General features: G+C 44.7%; 1 protein-coding gene across 1 annotated transcript in view; it reads left to right on the top strand.

Annotated features, from left to right (window-relative positions):
* Window positions 1-6,685: 6,685 nt before the first annotated feature.
* epha4a (eph receptor A4a) overlaps window positions 6,686-20,030 on the top strand; it is a 42,542-nt gene continuing 29,197 nt past the window's right edge. The window contains exons 1-3 of the mRNA XM_035423130.1: window positions 6,686-6,880; window positions 8,480-8,547; window positions 9,989-10,652. Of these exons, the coding sequence (XP_035279021.1) occupies window positions 6,790-6,880; window positions 8,480-8,547; window positions 9,989-10,652 (823 nt within the window). The 5' untranslated portion in view covers window positions 6,686-6,789. The remainder of the gene's footprint in view (window positions 6,881-8,479; window positions 8,548-9,988; window positions 10,653-20,030) is intronic.

Raw genomic sequence — 20,030 nt, forward strand, 5'->3', positions numbered from 1 at the left:
ATTTATCATTGGCTGACGGAAGTCCCTTCAGGGAACAGATATTGGTGTTGGAAATTTCAGAACTGTTTGATATCCATGAGCCATCTGGATGCTGGAGACAGTACAAGAGTTAAGCTGTTAAGGCAATGTATTTTTTAGAAACATGGGCTGAATTCAACAAAGTTGTAACCAACTCATAGCAAACTAAATTTAAAGAGTTGAACTGGGGTGAAAATAGTACACTGTGTACTAGGCATTTAGATAAACCGGTTCTGTACCTGTATCTGTTACAAACTGTTACAAACTGAAATGAATGCTCTTTTGTACATGGATGGGGTATCTGTATCTGTTAATAGTGTGTTCACGGAAGGGATAATTATCTCCGTACTGGCAGTATTATGCTCTTTGCTTGCTCATTAGCTCAGCCAATCCCGTATTTCCACATAAATAAATAAAACATTTAAAAATTAAATAAATAAATATTAGACCAATATCATGAGGAGTCATCCACATCCAGTTCTGTGATTTCCCATCCTGTTGCAAGCAGTGTAGTACAATGGTTATGGGAATCAGCTTCAAACTCAGAGGCTGCAGTTTGTAATCCCAGATGGAGTACACCTGTTGTACCCTTGGGCAAGGTACTTAACCTGAATTGATGCAGCAAACATCAAGCTGTATAAATGTATAGCATGTAAAATATAAGTTGGGTAAATCACACAGCTTAAACCTGTATGGCTAAACACCCAACAGAAGAGGGTTTTTTAATGAAAAAAATAAAATAAAATTTGAGAATCACTTGAGATGATGGGTTGCGTGGACTGGGGAAGGGAGCCTTGAGGAAGTGTGCTTTGTTTGGTATTTTTGGTGCTGTCGTCGTTTCAACTGTGTGAACACAACACCTCCCTCTCTTTCCCGTAAACGACTACTATTCTTGCTGCTCCCTCTTCTGACTCTCTGATGACCACCTCATAGAAAACCTTGAAAAGAGCACCCCGCTGCACATGCGTGGAGTGGGAGCGCATTTGTGACTTCCTTTCGTAAGTAATTAGTATGCGGCCATTTTGAGCTGAGACAGAACATTTCGGCAGCAGCCTCCAGCAGCAGCGGCAGTAGCGAAATTCTGCTCCCCCTCTTCAGTTTCCCATTTCAGACGCCCACGCACAGACTCCCCGGAGCTCCTACTGTCCCCCACAGCACAATCGCCATTGTCTCCCCATTGGACAAGGCTCCTCCGACACGCAGCATTCTCACAACGGGACAACAGCGTCGCAGCAGAGCCGAGTAACAGGACTTGCACGCCAATGAGCGATTATCTCTGGGCATCCCGTTATCGCCCGTAATGGAGCTTTTTCCTGCCGCCCTGCTGCGTTCGCACCGCTCTGGTGATTTCTCTGCAGTACTTGCGGTGCGACCCACGGCCCCCGTCCCTTTAAATCACGGGCATTACGAGAGCACGCATACGGACAATCTAAGGGTAAACTGCGGCTATCACAAAAAGAGTTGCCACAGGCGACCTTTGGCTTAAAAGCTGTGCGGTGCATGATAAGCAGGACGTTGTGTTCTGCTGGTCGGTCATCCTTATTTTGGAGGATAGCCTTTCTCTGCCATTTGTGGAGATCGACTTTCAGGACACACAGAAAGAGGAGGACGTGGATGGGTTTTGGGGTCTGGGGGTAAAGCGAAGGGGGAGGGGAGGGGATGAGTTGGCAATTAAAGGCTGCCCACGGCCCCCCGGGGGGGGGGGGGGACGGGTCATCCCGCCATACAGAGAGTATAGAAGTGTAGGAAGATGCCATCTGGGGCTTCTTAAATAAAAAAAAGTGGCGTGGGGGCGGACGCTCCCTTGAGGTAATTCTTTCAGCGAAGCCGAGAATTGCGGCGAGCGAATGGAGAATGATCCGAAGGTCATCAATCAAAAAAAGCTGTCACAGGAAAGGCCGAAAACAACGGCCGGGACGTGACGCCGTGCCCTCGGTGTCAGCATCACCGCCCACTGGTGCCAACGCTCGAGAGGCCACGCCCACCGAGCTGCGTTCTCATTGGCCCAGCTCGCCCGCTTTCACCCTGCCCCCACCTCTCCCGCTAATCGGCTGCTTTGTGAAGGCGCGGCCATTTGTGCGAGTCCAAAAACCGCCATTCATCACATCACATGTACGCACAATCGATGTTGACTGCTGCTGTCCCGAGCCGCCAGATGCTCCATCAGGGGTCAACGTAGCGGCCAGGACGGTTTTGGTGAGGCAACTGAACCCCCGCAAAGTAACAAGATTACAGCCCTGGCAACCATGTTTTAAAATGTTTAGAAAAAGGTCACCTGCCCCTTCAGCAAATGCAATTTTGTGTTTCTATAAAGCTACTGCTTGGACGTTTCACATTTCACCCTAGAATAGCATAAAACAAACATACTGCACACATAACAGATGCATTCATTTGAAAGTTGTATCAACTTCTCATGGTTGCATGTTAAAGAATTACCATAGAAAGATTTTTTTTCTTCCACATGGGTTTAATATGAAATCCATGAACGCAGTAGAATATAAACCAAGAAAGTACTAAAACATTTTTCTCATGGAGTGGTACCAGAAAATTATTTTTGGGCTAATACCCAGGGCTAATACATTTTACCGCACGAATGACATCGGTAACTCAACGATAACCAGTAACCAGAGATATGGCAAGAAAATCAACATATTAACAATAACATGGAGAAAAAAGAAGTTTTTCCCACGGCATATCTAATAATTACTGATTCAAACTCTCAGATCCAGAGAATCACTTCCTTCCCACTACAGATCCACTTCAGTGAACTGATCCGTGAAACTTATAATCAAGCTAAACTACAATATGTAACTGTGATACCTGATTGATCATAACTATGAATAAAAAAACAACAATACCAGTATATTATTATTATTATTATTAGTAAGGAATAAATTATTACTGAATTCCATATGGTGACATTTGTACAGATATAAAAACTGAACATCCATACATACCTAAGGCAAAAAAGCTTGACCTTGCTAGTATATTCATTACTTATGAATACTTTGTCATTTTGACAACTATCCCACGTTTGATAAAAATATGAAACAAGCCATACAATGCTGTTAAATATGTCCAAGTTAAATAGTCTTTTTTATTTTATTTTATAGATAAAAGGGAAAGAAAATTGTTTCTTTGTTGTAGTGCGCAGTTGTTTTAATTGCCTGGTGCATTTTGGAAAAAATAAAAAATATAAATAAATAAATAAATAAATCACAGGACGTCTATTCATTTCCCACATCCAGCCAACGCCACCCTCGCTTGCACCACCCAAAACACATTTCAGATTTATGTTTTCTCAATGACAGATGCTGTGCTCTACATTTTAACACCTACGCCGAGATGGCAAGCGACAATTATGCATCTTATTTTGCTTTCGAATCGGCCGCGTCTCTGAACCTCAAAGTGTGGGCGGTTGGAATGCTGTGTCTCGTACGCCTACGCGGGCCCCATATTTGGACATCCTTCATCTTTCAATCATTGCGGCATCTTGCCTTACTTACACCCTACGACCACTTTATTGGGTTACACCTGCTCGTTAATGCAAATAACCTGCTCCTCAAAACGGTGAATCATGTGGATGAGACTCAATACATATTAAGCATGCAGACATGGTGAAGAGGTTTAGCTGTTGTTCAACCAAACATTAGAATGGGCAAGACATGTGACCTAAGCGACTTTGATCATGGAATGATTGTTGGTGCCAGACGTGGAGAAACGCCTGCCATTCTGGGAATTTTCATACACTACAGTTTCTAGAGCAGAGGTGGGCAAGAAGGGTCATATCTGTTTCTGCTTTTCATGCCAACGTCTGGCCTTAATTACTTAATTATCCCTAACATGTATGCCATCTGACACGATAGCAGCATTTCTTGGTAAGCACATGACAGCTGAAGACTGTTCTTTTGTCACTATATGAAACATTTTACTGTGGCCTAATCTATAAGTGAACCAGTGTTGGTGTATACAGCCAATTCGCTCCTTTAGCCAGGGTAAACAAAACCTACACATACAGCAGCCTTCAAGTAATGGAACTGCCCACCACTTTTCTGGAATTTACAGAGAATGGTGGAATAAACAAAAAACATCTATTGAGCAGCAGTTCCGTGTGTGAAAACACCTTACTCATGAGAGAGGTCAGAGGAAAATGGGACTCATTCAAGATAACAGAAAGGCCACAAACGCTGACATAACATCTGGATACAACAGTGGTGTGCAGAACGGCATCTCTGAATGTACAATGCATCAACCATTGAAGCAGATTGACTACAGTAGCAGAAGACCATGCTAGGTTCCACTACTGTCAGCTAAGAACAGGAAGATGAGGGCACCGTGGGCATGTGATCACCAAACTGGACAACAGAAGATTGGAAAAAATGTTGCTGGTCTGCTGAATCTCAAATTCTGCTGTGACGTGCAGATGGTAAGTTCAGAAAAAAAATTTTCAGGAACTGTGATGCTATTGAGTCAGTGTGGACCATTCCCTTAGGAATGTTTCCAGCACTTGGATCCAAGCCATGAAAAGAATCTAGGCTGTTCTAGAAGCAAAATGGGGTCCGACCTGGTACTAGATATGTGTACCTAATAAAGTGGCCACTGAGTGTATATACTGTATACGAGATCTGCTAAGGACATCAGGCATTAAGTGGCTGGCCGTTTCCAAAACATACACTTCAATATCTTCACCCTTAAAATAAATAATTAAGTACAGGAACAAACATAATTTTCTTTGAATATTATCCTGTATTAATTTAGCAGATTATTTTGTCTAAATCGGTTTTAGACAAAATCGAAATAAACCGGCATTGCAAACAAATGATTACATCGCATCTAAAATCACAGTATTACACTGTATAGAACAGCATTACGCAGCCTAATTCTTTGTAGGAGTTGTGTACTTTTGGTGAAAATCTCCGGGGAGAGCGTGTAACCTTTTAAAAGTGCTGGGGGCCACGGATGCCCACTACAGGAAAGTGTCAAGTCTGGCGTAGGTGGACGTGAGCAAGGGAGAAATTTAGACCTCGCAGAAATCATTTGACAGAAAGAAAGTGAGTTAGGTTGCAGCTGTCAGCTTCAAAAAGTGAAAAAAGAATGAGATCGCCAATGCACTTCACTCAAATGCTGCCAAATCCTGCTTTTCGATAGCCAGAATGTTTCCATTTTTTCCACCAAGAGCTCCGCGTAAAAAAATACTAAGAAATGAAAATATAAAAACAAAGATGCCACAAAAAAGAAACAAATGACAAAAAGTGTTTGTCATTTGTTTCTAGCATCAAGAGCAATCACTGTTAAGGGTATTATAACAAATTCACAATAAGAATGTTTAACATGAGGAATTATAGCAATAAAAGTCCCACCAGTTTGGTTGTATTGTATCGTAAATTACCGACAACTATTTATAAAACAGAGGGAGCGCACCTAGGTTAAAACTCACTGCACCCTATAACATCGAATCTCAGTTCTAGCACGACAATGCAAGTAGGAAGCATGGGAATGATTCTGGTCGGATTGCCTTTTGAGAGCGTTTTGTTGTCCAAACAAGTTTTGTCAAAGTCACAAAAACATGCCAAGTGTGTCCTATGCAAATTACTGGCAACATCCCCCGATGATTATCATTTAGTCGTGGACAAACATTATGGAGGATAGGTGTCAAGTTGGTTACATTTTAAAAATGATCCACAAAAGCGTTGAAACGACAGATTGTTGTTAACATTCAGGAAAAAACTGGTCATAAACAATTCAAGCAATTTAAAATTTTGATCTGCTCTAATGATAGCGTGAATGTAGACTCGGTTTAAAAAATATCCAGAGAGCTCGATTAAACAATTTCTAGTAGTCCATTTAGTAGTATTGTTCTGTCCTTATTGCTACATGTTATAGGCTACCTATCTGAACGCGAGTGGCCTGAAATCCCAGAATTCATCTAAGCTGTAAAACAACGTTCTATCTCAAAGAGAGCAAAAAGAAGCATTTTAGACACATCGCACCCACCACCATTCCAGTTACACGCCAAAATGTGTCTTCATTGGCGACGCCAGTGCGTGTAGGCCCAGTCCTTCAGAAGTTCGGCGATAAATATTGACACAGACGCTGCTATTTTCGTTTGTAATTCCACAGGAATGGGAACCCGCTAGGTGGCGACGTAGTGTCAAGACATTTTGCCATGTAGGTGACTTTAACAACTCGCTGGTGCACAGTGTGGGAAAAATGTTTGTTCTATTTGATTGAACGTAACAACCCACTGTTGTTGTTGTTCTTGGTGTAAGTGTGTTTGTTCACAAAATGTATCTCGAAAGAACTAGCATTGGTCTTACGAAACATTAATTATATTCATAAATTTGATTTACTTTTAGGCTGTGCCATATTCGTGTCATGAACAATACATTTACAATATGTGTATGACCAATAATGAATATGAATTAAAAGTGTTAATAATAAAATAATCGTTGTTATGTTATATATATTGATACCGTGTTTATGGAATTGTTATCTTTGCAACATGAAGACAAAGTGTTAAATTTTCAATAATGGAGACTTTATGTTTCTTCGCTTTTTGTATTTCAACAGACTTGCATCGGAGAGAGAGAGAGAGAGAGAGAGAGAGAGAGAGAGAGAGAGAGAGAGAGAGAGAGAGAGAGAGAGAGAGAGACGCCCCCTGATTAGGCAGTTAGTACGGAGCTCTTCACTTCAATCTCAAACACTCTACGAGGAGAAAGGATAGGCAGCAACCGTGCCGCACAGCGCAAGAGACACACAACAACAGAACGAATGGCTTTCACTGTGCGCCACACGGCAGCTTCTGTCCTGATCTGGATTTCAACATTTGTTTATTCAGCACGGATATATCCTCCAAATGAAGGTAAGGAGATGGAAGGAAGTGTACTATCTTGGGATATTTTTCTTTTTTCTTAGTTAGTTCTGAAGAATTATGCGCGACTTCGTGCATTGAGTCTGCTTTCGTGTCATCCAACTTGCTTGGGAAGATGTGAAGCAACATTTCACAAGTTTAGGGATTAAATGGTCACTTCGTCGTGTACTCATTACATGTGTAGGTTTTAATTGCTGCAAAAATACTCGATGGAAGTAGGCTGATTCACGGTTGCACGGAGCCACAATTTCCACTTTCCAGCGAAGGCTACTGCAGTGGGGACTGCTAACCTGTAATAGCTAAAATGCGTGTCTGAAGTAGGAGTCGAGGTCCCAAAATAAGCATAGCTTTCGGATGCGCATTTGGGACGCTCCAGTGCCTTTTTAAGATGTCTCATTTGATCAACAACCCCTTATTTTATTAGTGGTAAAATTGTGTTGAGTAGCTCTCCGGTGCCTTTTTGGAAACTATATTTGGTTAAATGTATACACCGACCACACGAAATCTGGTATTGATTAAATCGTTTTAATTGGATTTTAACCAATACAATTTGCCTCATAATGACTTGAATTGGCACTCGGGTGAGTTCATATTGTACTTTCTTCGACACGACTGTTTTGCTTTTCGAAAATGTTGTTAGGGACCCCGCATAGCATACCTCATGCCTCCAGACGCACGATAATTTGACTTTTGTTTGCTGCATATATTAAGTCGGAAGAAGCTATACCCGAACCACACTGTGGTTAACTGATTACCTCAATTTTCACTGACACAATGTAGATCTAGGTTAGGATTTTCCTAACAAACAAAGCTTGAGACTTCCAAAACGTATGGTTGTACAAAACATTGAGGTCGCGGTAACAGCTCTGTTCTTTTAGTATCTCACTTACATTTACACAAACTACATATTTATTAATTAATGTTATGTTCCCTTTACTAGACTTGGAACAGTGTATTGTTTTTTCCTAACAAACTGCATAGAATAAGAATTTCTCGGCGCTAAATGCCCCAAGAAACTACGGTAAAGTGTCGTTGAGCAGTTGGTGGATTTTGGACACGATTACTTTCCGAATGTGTAACTCGGGTTGATAGGCCTCTGGTGTCCCTAAACCTAAACTCTTCCAGGTTTTAATTTATTATTTTTCTACCTTTCTTAAATCAATAAATAATGTGTTAATTTTCTTTATAATATTTATATTATGAATAGTTTCATAATATAAGCTTCATAATTTCTTCATTTATTCTACAGTAACATTCACATAGCTCTGCATAATTAATGTTTTCGTAATGATTACTAAAGCAAAAATGCCGTTGTTATTATTATTTTTTAAATTATTATTATTATTATTATTATTATTATTATTATCATCATTATTATACGTAGACTAAAGGATAACACAGGCCTACTCTAATTACCACGGGTATGGGTACTGAGGGTAGTATTATGGGCTGTGCGGGACAGCAGTTTTGAGAATTGTTTCAATGCCGGTTTGAGGAAAAAAATGCTTCCTAAAGATGTTCTTTATTTAGCTACTATTTTCTTTAATGTGATTAAGTTTTAACATGACCTATCTATCCTTTCTTTTTCAGTAACGTTGCTAGATTCCAGAACAGTACAAGGGGAATTAAAATGGGTTGCGAGTCCAACTGAAGGTGGGGTAAGTATTCCCCCAGAACATAAAACGAAGCTTGCACCCGAGGACAAAAATGAGAGAAAAGAGGCCTTTTATGTTCTTTCTCTCTCTCGGCAATGGTCAGATACGGGGTAGATCGTGTGTATGGGTATCATATTGCCTGAATAGACGGTAAATTGAGTCTTTTTGTGGAGCAACATTATATCCTTTCGCCTGAAAGGTACGATCACTTGGGAGCTAAGAAAACCCCGAGAGAGGCATGAAAGAAGCCGTGCTGCGGATGTTGCCACATGGAATGATTCTAAAAATGTTCTGGACTGTGATTTTGGCGAACAGGCGATTGCTCATAGATCACTTTAATTTAAATGTCCTCCTTACGACAGGTGTGAGCAAGTGTATGCAGTTTGCGCATGGTTCTAGGGGGCGTTTGTAAATATTAGTAGGCAGTTATAGCCCACAATGGAAACTGAAAAGCCGAACATATTCGCGTGTGTAGGTTTACTACAATAAACCAAACCTTTATAAAGCTGCTATTATTATGACCTGCGGGCTCCGCTTCCCATTGTTTTAAATAAAGCTTTTTGAATACTGTCAACATTTAAACAACGAATGGGCTACATTTCCCTAGTTTTAACACATCGCCTGAACTGCATATATAGCCTAATTCACATAAAGACTGCATAAATTACAAATACTACCGATACATTACATTAAAATATTTTTGCGTGAGAAGGAACGTTGCTCCTTTCATTCTTCACTCACCACTTTAGTTGGCTGATCTGTGAACTTGGCCCGTCGCTGCGGTATGGTGCCGCATGGGGCTGCTTGGTGCCTGCTGCATTATCGCCTAGAGCGGCGTGATTGACAGGGCCTGGCAATGTCGACAAGAGCGCATTCAGCAAGGAATTGGCACCCACCCCCCACCATAATTGCGGAAAGGTGCAGCGTTGTCGTTGATAAAGCTCGGTTTGCGGTTTATTTTAAAGAATTAAGAAAATGGAGAACTCGTATATTACTTCCCCCACTGTTAGAATATTCATACGAGCTACGCGACCTGCTGTGGTCTTTTCTTGGGGCGGTCGGACTAGGATGAACTTTGAATCTGAAAACACTCTAAAAACAAGTAGCCTAATGATTGCGTCTTCAAGTTATCGCTTCGATGTCTTTGTTGGAAACGTTTGCTTGATTAAGTGGCAAATCGGTTTGCTCTCCGTAAAAGACGTACGGGAAGTGAAACTACAAAAAAACAAAATGAAATCCACAATTGAAGAATAAACATGGTACACCTACGCATGTATCCGTGCGATTTCAAAGATAATTTACTTCATTCAAATGTGTATATTTTTTTCAAAGATAGTATAATGTGTACTCTACCTAAGACAATCAACATTTTGCTGTAATTGAGATTTAAGGTGGTAATAATAATAATAATGTTCTTGCCTGTGTGGGTGTGTGTCTCCGGCAGTGGGAGGAGGTCAGTATCATGGATGAGAAGAACACGCCCATCCGCACTTACCAGGTGTGCAACGTGATGGAGCCCAGCCAGAACAACTGGCTCCGGACTGACTGGATCGCCCGCGGCGGGGCGCAGCGGGTCTACATCGAGATCAAGTTCACCCTGCGGGACTGCAACAGCCTGCCCGGCGTGATGGGCACCTGCAAGGAGACCTTCAACCTCTACTACTACGAGTCCAACACCGACAAGGAGCGCTACATCCGCGAGAGCCAGTTCGCCAAGATAGACACGGTGGCCGCCGACGAGAGCTTCACCCAGGTGGACATCGGCGACCGCATCATGAAGCTGAACACGGAGGTGCGGGACGTGGGGGCTCTGACGCGGAAGGGCTTCTACCTGGCCTTCCAGGACGTGGGCGCCTGCATCGCCCTGGTGTCCGTCCGGGTGTTTTACAAGAAGTGCCCCCTGACCGTGCGCAACCTGGCCCAGTTCCCCGACACCGTCACCGGGGCCGACACCTCCTCCCTGGTGGAGGTGCGGGGCTCCTGCGTCGACAACTCTGAGGAGCGGGACGTGCCCAAGATGTACTGCGGGGCGGACGGCGAGTGGCTGGTGCCCATTGGGAACTGCCTCTGTAGCCCCGGGTTCGAGGTGCGCAGCGGGGCTTGCCAAGGTAAGGCTGTAAACACCATATATAATGTACTGGCTTATTCATGTGTTGCTTTGCTTTGAATGACATACACATCAGTGTGAGTAACTAAATAGTGGGGAAAGTTATCCTCCACTTGGGGATGGGTTACAAGCCAGTAACATCACATGATGTTGAATCAGTCTAAGGAAGTGTTGTACTGCTAAGAACAAGCATAACCTGACACCATGACCCCTATATATTTAATTAAGAATATTTTGGATATTCTTCATTGGTCTGGTGTATCTGCAGAGCTCTTCAGTTCAGTACTGGGAGCGCATGTAAGTTCAAGTGTGGCCCTTTATTATGGCTGCACTAGTGATGTTCTGAAGTGGCTTGAAATAGTCTTGAGAGCTGAAATGTGGTAGAGATGCCTCTAGTGAGAATGATATTAGTTCTGTTTTTATTTTTTATTTTTTTGATTGATGTTTTTTGCAAGTTGAAATGGAGAAATTCCTACATTCAGTAACAGGCTATTAACATAGATTGATGCTTACTGAAAGGGTCGTGGGGGGAAAAAGCTCCAGAGGCACTGCTGTTTGCAAAACGGAATGGATCTGATTATCGGCCACTGTGATTTGAAACTTTCTCCCAGGGAGGTTTGCTGATGAAAACCGTCATAACCACTGATTATTCATTCTGAACAGCAGCCTTGCATTGCCACTCTTTATTGTTAATGAGTAGAATCCACTTCAATTCGTTCTTGTGTGGCCACTTTTCTCTTTTCAGCCGGGTGAGTAATTGGTACTGAAATGGGTAAACACTAAAAATACAAAAAGAGAGGGTCGAAGCTGAGGAACGGAGAGACAGATGGGAGCTGGTGCTCGAGTGTAGTGTCCTTTCCTGAGTCCATGGTGTCCATTGCCTCAGACCATTGGTGTTTTGCGACCCTTAGCATTCAGCACCGGTGGGGCAAGACGCAGTCACGAGGTCATGAGTGTCCTGTAGGTACTTTTACGGCTTAATGTGCGCTTCCCCCTCAAAAGAGCCAGTGGGACGGCCCTGGAGGGCATGAATGCGTGAGGAGGATGAGCAGGAGTAGAGGCCAGACCACACCGCTTGATTTTATTTATGTGGGAGTGCTAGCTCAGGGGGCTAACAGCATGATGAACGCCACTAGTGATTTAGGGTCCGTGGTTGCGGTGGGTGGAGGTGGGAGTCTTGGCGGTGGCGTGGGGTGGTCGGAGCTGACGAGGGTCGATTTGGGGTGGGATTCCCAGGAATGCCGCCCTCTTTCTCTGTCCAGGGGCAGGAAGGACCAGGTTCTGTGCTGCTCTGTTGGTGCTCAATAAGAGGCCATAACTCACTGTGCGCTGCGAGCCTCTTTTCACATGGAGATTTAACACAACTTGCTTTAATTGCCCATTTCACTTTTCCTTCTCAAAAGGTCACCGTGAAGCATGGGAATTTTTCTTTGGCAGTTTATTGCATTGGTTTGTGTGCTAATACGAGCTGTGTAATTATTAAATTGGACTGGCCAGTCAATTTAAATCAATACATCATAGATAATTTGTATTGGATTCAGAGTCAGAGGATTTATTTCACTATATAGATATTATGGTTGTATATTCTGTTATAGGCAATGTTGTGCAGTGTAACTGGTATATCTGGATCTGTAATGTAAAATAATAGATGTCAGTAGTTTATAGGGGTTTGTGATGTAACAGCTGTAAGTAGTGTCAGTTTGTGGATTTATGATGCGGAGGGTGTATATTGATCTCTGGTATAGCCTGCGTCAGCAGTGTAGGCGTATGTGGGTCTGTGTGATATAACTCATGCCAGTAGTGTTGGTGTATGTGGATCTGTTATGAAATGAGTATCAGTAGAGTCAGTATACGTGGGTGTGTAATGTAATGGGTGTCTGTTTATGACAGTGTATATACTCTGATTCTCATGCGGTCTCCGGGCCAGATTGGCCCATCGGCCAGTCCCAGAGGAGGTTGTGTTAGGCAGCCCCTTCCTCTGTTGGGAGAGGTTAAAAGGTTGTTTGCGCTCCCAGCCTTGAAACGCAGTGATGATCTATTTAATATTTCCTAAAGCTGACAGCTGGAGAAGCTCGAAGCATTGTGCGTGTGTGTGTGTGTGCGTGTTGGGGGTGCAAAGAGAGAGGTTTACCTTCTATGTGGAGATACTGGAGTGGGGGGTGGTGTAGGAGGCTCTTTGGGGTGTTCCGGGGCCCTGAGAGGCGCCCAATACCCCCATTGTGCAGACGACGGGGGCGGGGGTGAGGGGACGGGGGCAGGGGCAGGAGGGGGGCACACGATGGGACAAACACTACAGGAGGTCAGAGGTTTAACGTCTCGTCAGCATCCTCCTCGCTCGTCAGACGGGGGGGGTCAGGGCCATTCGAGATGAAGACGTCAAAAGTGACAGCTGGGGCTCTTCCAGGGCAGCAAGGACACAGAGGAGAGGAGAAGGGCGAGACTTTCAAAAGTAAAGTTCTTTATCTAACAGCTGTCAATGAGAGCATAAATAAACAGGAAAGGCATAAGCGTTCTGTCATAAACAGAAAAGAAACCCACAAAAAAAAGCCTTAAACAAAGGAAAACCGCAGAGTCAAATATAAAAGGCATGTCAAAGCAAAATCCCCTTCCTCATTAACATCACACATTGCCCATTTGTGTTTAAAGTCTTCCAAGTTGTTATTCAGGCATGTTCAAGTTTCAAGAGAGGAAGAGGGAGACAGAAAGGGGTGGAGGAGGGGCAGAATCGGGGAGAGAAAGACAGAGAAGAAAAGAGATTGAGAGGTGCCTTTTTTTTTTTGTTTTCAATCTGGAGCCGGTGGTGCCGATTCCTGGCTGGTTCTCGTCTGCCGGAGTGTGGTGCTGGTGATGCTCAGATATGTATTGCCTCAGTCGATACCGCCGTGTCACTATGAATGCCAATGAGATGCAGGCACCTGGGTGCTGTCAGTCTGGTGCTGATGGCAGGTTCTCTTATCCACTCAAGCCAGGTTATAACCAAGGCCAAGGCCAGAGAGCCTTTCCCTGCTTCACTAACAATTATATACACACAGACACACACACACACAGGCACACACAACAGAGAACAAAACAGAGCAATTGTGTTCAAAAGCTCGCTCCAGAGAATGTGGAAGTGATTATATGGGAAAATATGTGTTTGATCCAGGAAAACCGTTTAATCCCGATGGCGCTGGAAAGGGTAGTAGCTGAGCAGGTCCCTGGCACTGGCTGTTACGGAACTCTGCTTTCCATCACTGTCCTGCCTCACCGAGTGGGGAAAATAACCATTTAGGCCACACTGATTATGCCACAGGAATATACCCGCTTATTTTGAGCAGGTGGGTTCCTGGTCATTTTGGGCGGGTGGCTATAGGGTAATTTTTAGCGAGTGTATATCTGGTCATTAGCTAGCAGTAGGAGTGTATGGTGCCATTTTGAGCTGGTGTGTATCCGCTCATTTTGAGCAGGTGTGTATGGCCTCTTGCTTCGCTATGAGTGTCGTCTTCCTGTCCTTCCGTCGTGCGAAACAATGACTGCTTCTTCCATCGGTGGCAGCCAAAGCATGAATATTCAAGGCCCTCCCCTATGCTTTAACGTGATGGGAAGCAGACATGTTAATTCCTGTCAGGTTCCTCTCTGCTTCGGCTTAAGACCACCCCCACTTTTCCTGTCAGCGTTTAAGAGATGCTGTCAGTGAAAAGAGCTGTCAAAGCAAGGGAGAGAGACAAAAAAAAATTAGGAAAAATTCAAATTCGCTGCTCAGCCATTTTAAACGCGAGACAATTCACTCATGAAAATGATGCAGAATTAGCCTGGAGTTTTCTGCATGATATGAGCCCACACGTGTCTGTCTTGTCGGAGAGAACAGACATAGGTGTTGTTTTAGCGTGGGCGGTGCAAAATTATGAAGCAATGGACACTTTTTCACCATGGCACTTAGAAGGTGCTCCTTCAGCACTTCACCTGTCTTCTGAAGGACTTAAAACCCTCCACTTTTCTTATCACCCTTTGAACAGATGAGAGAGACGGAGGGAGAGAGACTGAGGGAGAGGAAGAGAGTGAGACAGGGAGAGAGACCGAGAGAGAGAGAGAGACAGAGGCAGAGTGACGGAGGGAGAGAGACTGAGGGAGAGAGAGAGTCAGAGGCAGAGAGACAGAGGGAGAAAGTCGGGGAGAGAGAGAGAGACAGAGGCAGAGTGACTGAGGGAGAGGGACCGAGAGAGAGTGAGAGTCAGAGGCAGAGAGACAGAGGGAGAAAGTCGGGGAGAGAGAGAGAGAGACCGAGGCAGAGTGACGGGAGAGAGAGACAGAGGGACAGAGAGAGATTGTCCTTTGGTGGCTAGCACACAGTCCTGATTTGCATAGTTTGTCTGAAATGCGAGTGCACAGTGCCCATATCCCTCCGGCACAATAAACACAGCTTCCTTCTGTAGCTGCGGGCTGCCTCCCCCCTGCCACCCTCCACCCTCCTCTTTCTGTTCTCACATTTGTAAGACATGAAACGAATGATGGGGACGCCATGTCCATTGCATCCGCTGAATGTTACAGCAGATGCTCTTATCCATAGCAACTGAAACAAAAAAAATATTTGTGCAGTGTCCATTTTTTACTCCGGGATATAAACTGAAGCAATTCAGGTTATGTACCTTACTGGAGGATGCAATGGCAGTGCCCTGCCTGGAATAAAACCTGTGACCTTTGGTTTACCACTCGTTCCAAAACAATGCTTCTATATTGCCACAGCAGCTTTTCCCCATCTAAACATTATACGAGTCAAGTATTTTGTGTGCATTTGAATACTTTGAATTTGCGTGCCTGTGTGCGTGACTGTATGTGTGTGTGTTTTTTTTTTTGTTTGTTTTTTTTGTGTGCCTGTATGCATACAAGCAAATGCGTGTGTGTGCATATGGGGTTTATGTGCCTGTGTGTGTAGGTGTTCGCATCGGTGTGTGAGCGTTTATGTGCCCATGTGTGTGTAGGTGTTGGCGTCGGCGTGTGTTTGTTTATGTGCCTGTATGTAGGTGTCAGCATCGGTATGTGTGTGTCTTTCTCCTCCACCCCACCCTGCCCACCAGTGGCACCTCCTGTGGTTTAGAGCATCCCTCACAGCTCCTGGCCCATCAGATGTGTGAGTGATTAATGGGGTGGGGTGAGGGGGGGGGGGAGCAGAGCCTAGCCAGCTGTGTGGCTTTAGCCGGCAGGAAGGGGGAGGGGGGGAGCAGCCATCATTTCAGGTGTTATCAGAATGCTCTGACGGCTAGCCTCTCTGTGAGCAGTGCTCGTCTACAGACCAGTGTTTACATAGGACTGGATGCCCTTGACACACTATCAGTATGCTGTCCGCAAGCAGGCAGTTCCATGCGGTAGACACGCTTTGCTTTTAACTGTCCTGGCTCAACGGTTTGGTTCCACATTCTGCATAGTACTGTTTTCTCCTATTGTCTGTGACTGCCACCAATACACACCCACACGCACACACTCACACCCACGCATTAGTTTACACACACAGCTGTTGGCACCTTGGCTACAAAGTTTTCCAGCGTAGTGACTGAAAACGATCCGCCAGTCACACCTCCACACCCACACTGCTGGTTAACGTTTGCCCACCCCCTACCCCCCTCAACTCATGCTTGTATTTGGGCTTTTGTCTGGCTTCGTCCCAGAGGGGTCACCAGGTTACCCCACAGGGGGTAAGTGAAGGCAGGGGTGGGGGTGTTCGAATGTTCTTACAAGCTTTCAAACTCTCTTTGTCTCTCTTTGAGGCTGTGTTATACTTGGCCATTGGCACCATTACAGATAAGTAACCTGCCAGCATGCCTGACAAGGGACTTTCCAAAACTGAACCAAAATTTGCAACGGCAGCTATAACAGAAGAGTTGAGATTTGGGAGGTGGGGGGCTTTGAGGGGGAGAGTCCATTTGAGCTACAGTTGTTAATTAACAGTCTACAGTAAAACCGAACTGTCAGTGGAAGTGTGTTAAAATCAGATTGTGGGTTTTCTGTCTGTGACGATCATTAATAACTGTCAACTAGCTGGAAAGGCTATGGTGCTGATTCAACAGAGTATTTATGTAACATTACATTTTGGCATTTAGCAGATGCCATTATCCACTGCGACTTGCATTTTTTTAAACATACAATCCATTTATACAGCTGGTTGTTTTACTGAAGCAATTCTGTTTAAGCACTTTGCTTGAGGGTACAATGGCAGTACCCCAGCTGGGAATCAGATCAGTAGCCTTCGAGTTATAAGCCCAGTTCCCTAGCCGTTATACTGTTCTGCCACCACTATACTCCCCAATATACCACTGAACTGCACATTACCACTGGCATGTCTCCCAGGCCAGAAACAAGGGCCTTTCCACTGGCCAACCAACACATATAGTTAAACACTGGGCGTGTGCAAACGGCCATTAGCATTCATTTTTGACGCAGATCCCTTTTGTTGCAGGGTTTTTTTTTAGTTTTTTTTTTTTTTTTTTTGCTCTATTTACTGATATTGACTAATGTAGCTGAATTTTTACTGAGATGTTATAAGTTTAAGAAGCTCACTCAGAGTGGTCATGAACAGGGAGGGGCTTCCCCAGTCTCGGTCAGGCGAGAGTCCGATGCCCAGCGCCTTGTTCTCTTGCACCGCTCGGCCAGATCAAACATCACACCGCATTTTGCTTAAGAATAAACGCCGGGGTCCTCGGTACAGTAGTAGGGTGTTTGTGGATTTTTAGGGAAGAAGAAAAAAGAGAGCGTTTTCTCAGGCGCGCTCAGGGTTCTGGGTTTAATCATGCCAGTTACCATGACGATGACGTAGCCCTCGGTGTTAAATGCGTTCTGTCGTGCTGTTATGGTTTAAGAAACCGCATACCACGAGATAGCTTTTCTGTTTGCCTGGTCTACCTCACAGGGGGTCGTCCCGCCCGTCCTCAGCATGGCAGTGCTTCAGATATCCTTACAGCAGGGTTCGCATGCTTTTCCTTTTCCTTTGAATCCCTGCCTGGGCATCAATCTTCGAGTCCTGCGTTTCTCTTACACTGCCAGCTCTTTCCCTAAAACATGTGTAATCCATGGAAGGATCACACTGTTTTAGAAGTGTGACTGAGTAAATATTCGCCCCCCCCCCCCCCATTCTGCCAAAAGTCATCTTACTCCAGTTTCAATAGCTAGTCCTGCACGTTCACGCACATCAAAACGTTTTGTTTGTTGGCTTTCAGCTGTAGCTTATTGGCTTATGCTTATTTTTTCTATCGCATCCATTTAGCCGTGGATCTTATGGTGAGGGCACATTACACAGTGGACATGTTAAGCCGTGCACAGACCTGTGTGAGCTGAACTCTCCTTCCCCCAGGCAGAGAGGGTTGTGGGTACGTTTCTGTTTCCCAGTGGGTTGCCAGTTTTTGCCCTTGAACAGGGCGCTCAACCTGAAGCACTTCAGTGACTATCCAGCTGTGCGGCTGGATAACATTTAAAATGTGAACTGTGTAATTAGTCATCCTGGACAAGGGCATCTGCTGAGAAAATATGTCTTGTCGCAGGTTTCCACCCCCCCCCCCCCCCACCCTCCACACCCCTCCGTACCAGCCTTTAGTTCATGTTGTGTCTGTGCGGTGTCTTCACTGGATGGCGTTGTGTGGGGAGGGTGCTATTTAGTAAACCAGCGCTCCCCCCATCCCCCCTCCACCTTGAATAGCAGCCTGTCTTTGAAGTCCTGGCTGGGAAAAGAGGATGGGGAAGGCAGTCTCATTGAGCATATTAGCATGTCAAAAGCCCCCTGAATCAGCCCTCACCCCCCCCACTCCCCTGCCTGGGTGACTCTCTCTCCCAGTGCATTTTTCGAAGAGGAAAGGGGGGGGGTGGGGGGGATACAGGCAGGCCCTGACAGCTGATGGTTGTGTGTGTGTGTGTGTGTGTGTAGGTGGGGGTGGGGGGGCTGTTTTCAGGGGTCAGGGGGGCACATTTGGGAAGGAGAGGAAAGAGTGTGGTGAAAGAGGGAAGGGGGGCACAGTCGTCAGATGGCTTACTGAGTAGATTGTTTGGGGGAGAAGGAATCATTCATGATTCGGTAGGCAGCAGACAGAGAGAGAGAGAGAGAGCAGGAGGCTCATGCAGTTTTTTTTGTCTGCTAACGCTAGTTTGCAGTGTGACAGCATTTTTCCCCTCTACTTTTTGTTGCCCTTCAGGCTCCGGGGAACAATTTATCATTGATCTTTATCTGTTTAATGGGCACTGCCAAACTGTTCGTCGAAATCCTGACTTCTTCACGTGTGTGGCGAGAAATAACCCAAATACATCACACACATGATCTACAATCCTTTATTTTCCTCCCACTGACAATTACCCACAAACACCTTGACAGGGGTTCTGCTTCATCCTTTTCTCCTGTTTGATCTAAAGCTGACTAAATCCCATTGGGTTCATCCTCTCAGTGAATAACCCCCCCCCCCCCCCCCCCCACCACCACCCCGCCCTCCCCAGGTCTCAGGAATCTCTGGCTGAACTGGTAATCATCACATCAGTGCTGCCAGATTCACCACAAAGAGGCCGAAGAATAGAAACGTAATCTGACAGGCTACTGTTGCATCTCAAATGCAGGAGAAGTTGAGTAAGAGAAGATTTTAATCGGGGAGCTTGGTACACTGATGGGCTGTGTACTCCCTAATCTTCCGCTCTGCAAGTATGATCCACACTTGATTGTGTTTCAGTCGGGCTGCCAAGGTTTGGGAGGTAAAAGTAAGGAACGGAAGATCTGGGGAGCACACTTTTTCATTTCTGCGTTTTTGGAGTGGCCGCCTCCATTTTGCCCCTGGGGGGATTATTTGCAAGGGCAGATAAAATGGAATTGCTTGAAAAGTGAGGCGGGGGCAACTAAAAGACAAGGGCTTCTTTAAAGCACACTGTTATGTGGTAGGTCTGAACTCCCGAAAGGAAAAAATCCGCCTTGCATCGACCTGTTTGGTTAAACAATTTTTACTGGTCTTCCAGTGTACACGCCCGGTTATCTGTTACATCTTTGTATATATTGCTTTTGTGTTGTCAGTACTGTTCTGGATGTGTACTCAACTGGTCCCCTGGCTACAGTTGTGCTAGTGGGGTTGATAATCCTTATCCTAAAAGGACGTGCAAATTTTGTCGTTCTTAAGTCCCTCTGGATAAGAGTATCTATTGAGTGAATGTAATTTAATGTAATGGAGTTGTCAAAGGGAATTTTCTGTTTAGGAAAATCCACTGAAATATATTTTTATATTGGAATGTTTTTCTCTCTTTGTCCCTTTATGGGGGCGGTCTTAAATTTGCATGCCCTAAAATGCTTTGGCAGCACAGGATTACTCCTGTCACACCAGCATTTGAGGGCTTAATTTGTTCAATGTAGTAGTTCGGCAAGGGTTCTATTTTTACATCTCTGCCT

Source organism: Anguilla anguilla, chromosome 6, assembly GCF_013347855.1.
Source record: "Anguilla anguilla isolate fAngAng1 chromosome 6, fAngAng1.pri, whole genome shotgun sequence".
Classification (NCBI taxonomy): domain Eukaryota; kingdom Metazoa; phylum Chordata; class Actinopteri; order Anguilliformes; family Anguillidae; genus Anguilla; species Anguilla anguilla.